Source organism: Penaeus japonicus, unplaced genomic scaffold (genome assembly GCF_977035675.1).
Source record: "Penaeus japonicus unplaced genomic scaffold, GWHDUDI00000001_assembly GWHDUDI00000031, whole genome shotgun sequence".
Classification (NCBI taxonomy): domain Eukaryota; kingdom Metazoa; phylum Arthropoda; class Malacostraca; order Decapoda; family Penaeidae; genus Penaeus; species Penaeus japonicus.
The window spans coordinates 22,679,152-22,686,651 of record NW_028234433.1 but is presented as its reverse complement, the minus strand read 5'-3'; the positions used below and the strand labels follow the sequence as shown (position 1 = coordinate 22,686,651).

General features: G+C 30.0%; 3 protein-coding genes and 1 pseudogene across 3 annotated transcripts in view; all 4 read left to right on the top strand.

Annotated features, from left to right (window-relative positions):
• Positions 1–410, top strand: part of LOC147468070 (uncharacterized) — a 771-nt gene extending 361 nt beyond the window's left edge. Inside the window, exon 2 of the mRNA XM_086556039.1 lies at positions 91–410. Within this exon, the coding sequence (XP_086412165.1) occupies positions 91–306 (216 nt within the window). The 3' untranslated portion in view covers positions 307–410. The remainder of the gene's footprint in view (positions 1–90) is intronic.
• Positions 411–2,039: 1,629 nt separating this feature from the next.
• LOC147468069 (uncharacterized) lies at positions 2,040–2,249 on the top strand. Its single transcript, XM_086556043.1, has one exon. It carries the CDS (start codon positions 2,040–2,042, stop codon positions 2,247–2,249), a length of 210 nt encoding a protein of 69 aa, XP_086412169.1.
• Positions 2,250–3,819: 1,570 nt separating this feature from the next.
• Positions 3,820–4,476, top strand: LOC147468068 (uncharacterized; annotated as a pseudogene).
• A 2,965-nt stretch (positions 4,477–7,441) lies between these two features.
• LOC147468067 (uncharacterized) overlaps positions 7,442–7,500 on the top strand; it is an 815-nt gene continuing 756 nt past the window's right edge. Inside the window, exon 1 of the mRNA XM_086556038.1 lies at positions 7,442–7,450. Coding sequence (XP_086412164.1) covers positions 7,442–7,450 — 9 coding nt within the window. The remainder of the gene's footprint in view (positions 7,451–7,500) is intronic.

Genomic DNA, 7,500 nt, shown 5'->3' with positions numbered 1-7,500 from the left:
TATATGTAAATATATGTGTACAAGCTAAATGGACACACATATACAAACTATATAAATACTATTAATCCCTGAATCTTCTCATGTGTACAGCTTTCAATGGTTCTGGCCTTAGTGGTGGCCCTGTCATGCTTAGTGAACTGGAGCAGCGCAATGCCTGAGCCTAACCCAGTGGCTGACCCTGACCCCGTTGCTGACCCTGGCTACCGCCGCTTCGGTGGATTTGGATATGGTGGATACGGTGGATATGGGGGTCGCGGATACGGGGGTTATGGATACGGTGGATATCGCGGTCGCTTTTACGGATAAAGATATTACTCCTACCTACCGCTCTACGAAAAACGTTAAGAATGAAACTACGAAACGAATAAAAATTCCTCTCCCGCATTTCTGAAATAAATTCTCTAACTGAATTTCTAGTGTTGTGATTATCCTCATTGTTTCTGTGAGTGTATGTGTGCGTATATGTTCGAGCGTGTGTGTGTGAAAGTGTTTGTTTACTTGTGTATGTGTGTGCGTGTGTGTATATGTGCGTGTGTGTATCATATATACATTTATTGTATATATACTGATATATATATGTATAAATACATTATGTATATATATTCATATATATCAATATATATATCAATATACATGTATGTATATACATATCTATCTATCTGTATGTATATATACATAGAAATCTTGATATATTGATATATATATATGTATACGAATATATATATATATATATATATATATATATATATATATATATATATATATATATACATTATATATGTATACATATATATAATAATTGTGGAGATATTTTATGAATAGTCTTTGTGCTTATGTTTGATATAATAACACCTAAGGATTTAATTTCTTATCAGAATTATAAATGGCCAACACCTCTCCCAATTATTTATGCTTTCCGGTACTGCAAATTAATTGCTGAGAATTTTTCCTTATCCTTTGATAACTTGTAGGAAGCCTCAGTTTTCTTATCCAAAAATAGATTATATGTATATGGATCTCTCCACACACACAGACACACACACACGCACAGCAAGTAAACAAACTAATACATATATATATACACACATACATATATATATACACACATACATATATATATACACACATACGTGTGTATGTACGTATGCATATATGTATATGTATATATACAAATATATAAAAATATATGTTGTACATGTATGTATTGATGATAAATACATGTCTATCTATACATGTGTATGCATATATAGAAACGTATGTAAGTATGTATTTCATGCACACATTTAGTATATACAATACACACTGTACATTTACGAAGTATGCAATATCCAGCGAGGATAATCACAACATTAATGATTCAGTTAAAGAATTTCCATTTCGAAGATCGCCTCGAAGTTTAATTCTTAACGTTTTTTGGCAACGGTAGGTAGTTGTCCTGCGTCTTTATCCGTAATAGTGACCGCGATATCCACCGTATCCATAACCCCTGAATCCACCGAAGCGGCGATAGCCAGGGTCAGCAACGGGGTCAGGATCAGCAACTGGGTTAGGCTCAGGCATGGCGTTGCTCAAGCTCATTAGTTATGACAGGGCCACCACAAAGGCCAGAACCATTGAAAGCGCTACATATGAGAAGATCCAGTGATCAATTTGTTTATATATATGTGCGTGAGCGAGTTTGTGTGTATATATTTACATATATGTAACTCTGTTTAAGATATATTCATTTTAAAGTTATTCTAGGGTAATGCAAGTAAAATAATTGGGGGGTATACTATCATATATTTACACTAATGTCTAATTGGATCTATCGAGCTTTTCTAAACGTACTTTAGTATAATGACCATTCATATGCACATATATTTTTCTCCTTGTTAGGATCTTATACATTTTACAGTTATTTTAAGCTTATAATAGCTGTTTAAAAAGAATAAAAGATAAAAAGAGGTTACATATATGTGAATATATAAACGGAAACACACACATATATACACACTATATAAATACTATTAATCACTGAATCATGTGTACAGCTTTCAATGGTTCTGGCCTTAGTGGTGGCCCTGTCATGCTTAGTGAACTGGAGCAGCGCCATGCCTGAGCCAAACCCAGTGGCTGACCCTGACCCCGTTGCTGACCCTGGCTACCGCTGCTTCGGTGGATTCGGGGGTTATGGATACGGTGGATATGCGAGTCGTGGATACAGGAGTTATGGATACGGTGGATATCGCAGTCGCTTTTACGGATAAAGATATTCCTGACACAGGACAAGTGCGTACCGTTCTTCGGATAGCGTTAAGAGTGTTTATAAACATATATTTATATATATACATACATGCATGTATATACACATATATATGCTCGGTTGTGTATTTCTCTGTGTCTCTTAATGTATATGTGTGTACGTGTATATGTATATCTATGTCTGTGTATATAGCTTTATATGAATATATATATATATACATATATGATATATGGATATTTATATATTTATATATCATAGAACTATCTATATCTATAAACACAATGAATCAATATATATATATATATATATATATATATATATATATACATATATACATATATATGTATATATATACATACAGACATAAATATACATACAATTACACATACACGCACTTATGTATATATAAACATATAAAGAAACATGTATATATATTTATACACACACACACACACACACATACACACACACACACACACACACACATATATATATATATATATATATATATATATATATATATGTGTACATATATTTATATATACATATATATAAACACACATATATTTATATATATACATATGTACATATATCTATATATACATATATATAAACACACACATATATATACATATATTCATACTTAGATATATATATTTTTTTTATATATACATATATGTATATTTATATTTATATTTATATACTTTTATATATATATATATTTTATATATACATATATATATGTATATATATACATACAGACATAAATGTACATACAATGACACATACACGCACTTATGTATATATAAACATATAAAGAAACATGTATATATATTTATACACACACACACACATGCACACACACACACACACACATATATATATATATATATATATATATATATATATATATATATATATATATATATATATATATACATATGTACACATATTTATATATACATATATGTAAACACACATATATTTATATATATACATATGTACATATATCTATATATACATATATATAAACACACATATATATACAAATATTCATACACAGATATATATATATTTATATATATATATACATATATGAATATTTATATTTATATTTATATACTTTTATATATACACATATATACGTATATATACATATATATTTATATATTTATATATACATTTATTTATATCTAAACATAGACATATATATCTATATCTATCTATTTATCTATCTATCCATATAGGTATATATATATATATATATATATATATATATATATATATATATATATATATATATATATGTGTGTGTGTGTGTGTGTGTGTGTGTGTGTGTGTGCGTGTGTGTGTTAAATGCTAATCATAGACACAGGATGAGGTAATGTTTTTGCGACTAAAATATCTTTTTAAGGTGGACCCTTAACAACTTACTCAAGGACCTTCCAGTGAGCAATTAATATGTTAATGACCATGACTGTTGTCCTGTGAGCTATATAAGCAAAACACATTTTACAGTAGCTACATAGTCTCTACTTTCTTGGCTGCGTGTACAGCAACAATATATCTGCAATATGAAACTGGTAAGAATATCTACATATACAAATGTATGTTCATATATATCTATATATATATGCACAAATATATGTATGTATGTATGTATATGTATATGTATATGAATATGTTTATGTATATGTATAAGTACACAAAGCTATACATTCATACATATACATGTGTGTGTGCATGTGCATATGAATAGAATTTTACCATAGTACGTTTATAAAAGCTCGACAGATGCAATTAAACATTAGTGCAAATATATTTATGATATAACCGGAGTGATCCACTTTCATTAGCTTATAATAACTGTTTAAAAAGAGTAAAAGATAAATAGGGGATATATGTATGTAAAGATATAAATGGACACACACATATATACAAAGTATATAAATACTATTAATCACTGAATCTTCTCATGTGTACAGCTTTCAATGGTTCTGGCCTTAGTGGTGGCCCTGTCATGCTTAGTGAACTAGAGCAGCGCCATGCCTGAGCCTAACCCAGTGGCTGACCCTGACCCCGTTGCTGACCCTGGCTACCGCCGCTTCGGTGGATTCGGATATGGTGGATACGGATATGGGGGTCGCGGATACGGGGGTTATGGATACGGTGGATATCGCGGTCGCTTTTACGGATAAAGATTTTTCTGACACGGGACTTCTATCTACCACTCTACGAAAAACGTTAAGAATGAAACTATGAAACGTATAAAAAATTTTCTCTAGCATTTCTGAAATAAATACTTTAACTGAATTTCTAGTGTTGTGATTATTCTCACTGTTTCCGTGAGTGTGTGTATGTGTGCGTGTGTGTGCGAGCGTGTGTGTGTGCAAGTGTGTGTTTAATTGTGTGTGTGTGGGCGTGTGTGTGTATGTCATATATACATATATTGTATATATATATATTGATATATATGTATGCATTTATTAATATGTATATATATATATTCTTAGATATCAATATATATTAATATATATGTATGTTTATACATATATATACAAATATATATTGATATATATATATATATACGAGTATATATAATTATGTATTTATATCATATATACATCATATATATATGTATATATATATATATATATATATATATATATATATATATATATATTAATTGTGGAGATATTTTATGGATAGTCTTTGTGTTTATGTTTGATATAATAACATCTAAGGATTTAATTTCTTATCAGAATTATAAACGCGTAACTCGCCTGCACTCCTCTCCCAATTATTTAAGCTTTACGATTACTGCAATTTAGTTGCTAACATATATTTTTTTATCTTTTGATAATCTGTAGGTGGCCTCAGTTTACTTAAGCAAAAATAAATTATATGTATATGGATCCCTCCACACACACACAGACACACACACACACGCATACACACACACACACACACACGCACACGCACACTCACATACGCACAAGTAAACACACAGAAACGCACACAAAAACTCACGCTCACACATACACGTACACATATGCATATATATATGTATTTATACATGTGTAGATATATTACATACATGTGTATGTACGGATACATATATGTATATGTATACACACACACACACACACACACACACACACACACACACACATATATATATATATATATATATATATATATATATATATATATATTTTGTATATGTATGAATTGATGGTAAATTTATCTATACATGTGTATGCATATATAGAAACGTATGCATTTCATACACACATTTTGTATATACAATATCCAGCAAGGATAATCACAACATTAATGATTCAGTTAAAGAATTTCAATTTCGAAGATCGCCTCGAAGTTTAATTCTTAACGTTTTTCGGCGAACGGTAGGGAGTTGTCCTGTGTCTTTATCCGTAATAGTGACCGCGATATCCACCGTATCCATAAGTCCCGAATCCATCGAAGCGGCGGTATCTAGGTACAGCAACGAGCTCTCGGTCAGCTACTGGGTTAGGCTCTGGCATGGCACAGCTCAAGCTCATTAGGCATGACAGGTCCACCACAAAGGCCAGAATCATTGAAAGCTGTACATATGAGAAGATCCACTGCATAATTTGTTTATATATATGTGTGTGTGTGTGCGAATTTGTTACTGCATTCTACCATCTTTCTCACATAGATATAACCTCGGTAACCTGATTTGGGACATGCATTTCCGATTCAATGCTGCTGAGTGCACACCTCGCTATCACGGCTCTGCTATGAGCAGATAGGTAATTTCCATGACGGTTGTAAGGCGTCTGGTTAGACAATTCTTTTAATGGTTTGTGTGGTCTATTGGATTCAGGGTTGGGTCTGTTAATCTGACGGCTCGTGTTCGAGTCCCGGTCAGGGAGGTAAAATTTGTATTTCTATATTGAAAATGCATTACTGGATTCTACCAGCTTTCTCATATACACATATATATGTTCGGTTGTGTATTTATCTGTGTCTCTTAATGCATATTTATGTAAATGTATATGCACATCTATATCTATAGGTTTATATGAATATATATATATATATATATATATATATATATATACATATATAGATATATATATACATATATACATATATGATATATGAATATATATGTATATATATTTATATATTATATAACTATATATATTTATAAACACACAATGAATGAATATATATATATATATATATGAATATACATATGTATATATACATATGTATATATATATACATACAGACATATAAATATATATATATATATATAATTATATATATATATATGAATATACATATGTATATATACATATGTATATATATATATACATACAGACATATAAATATACATACAAACATACATACACGCACTTATGTATATATAAACATATTAAAAAACATGTATAAATATTTGCACACACACACATATATATATACATACTCTATATACATATATATGTATATGTATTTATATTTATATATTTACATATATACATATATACGTATATATGCATATATATTTATATATACATATATTTATATCTAAACATATACATATATGTCTATATCTATCTATTTATCTATCTATCCATATATGTATATATATTAACATATATATTAATATATATATATACATACATACACACACACACACACACACACACACACACACACACACACACACATATATATATATATATATATATATATATATATATATATATATGTATATATATATATATATATATATATATATATATATATGTGTGTGTGTGTGTGTGTGTGTGTGTGTGTGTGTGTGTGTGTCTGTGGATGTGTGTGCGTATGTGTGCGGGTGTATGTGTGTGTATACACGTATATTTGCATATGTTATTTATCATGTTTGTCTACGTGTGGATGACTCATCACCCATACACACGCACACTCTGAAGCACATGTCAAATGCTATTCATAGACACAGGATGAGGTAATGCTTTTGCGACTAAAATATCTTTTTAAGGTGGAACCTTCCAAACTTGCTCAAGGACCTTCCGGTGAGCAATTAATACGTTAGTGACCATGACTATTGTCCTGTGAGCTATATAAGCTAAACGTCTTGTTGCAGTAGCTACATAGTCTCTGCTTCCTTGGCTGAGTGTACAGCAAGAACATATCTGCAATATGAAGTTGGTAAGAATATCTATATATACAAATGTATGTTCATATAAATATATATGTAT

What these genes read in the sequence shown, in the direction of transcription:
- LOC147468069 (XM_086556043.1), top strand. Translation starts at nt 2,040, where the DNA reads ATGGTTCTGGCCTTAGTGGTGGCCCTGTCATGCTTAGTGAACTGGAGC.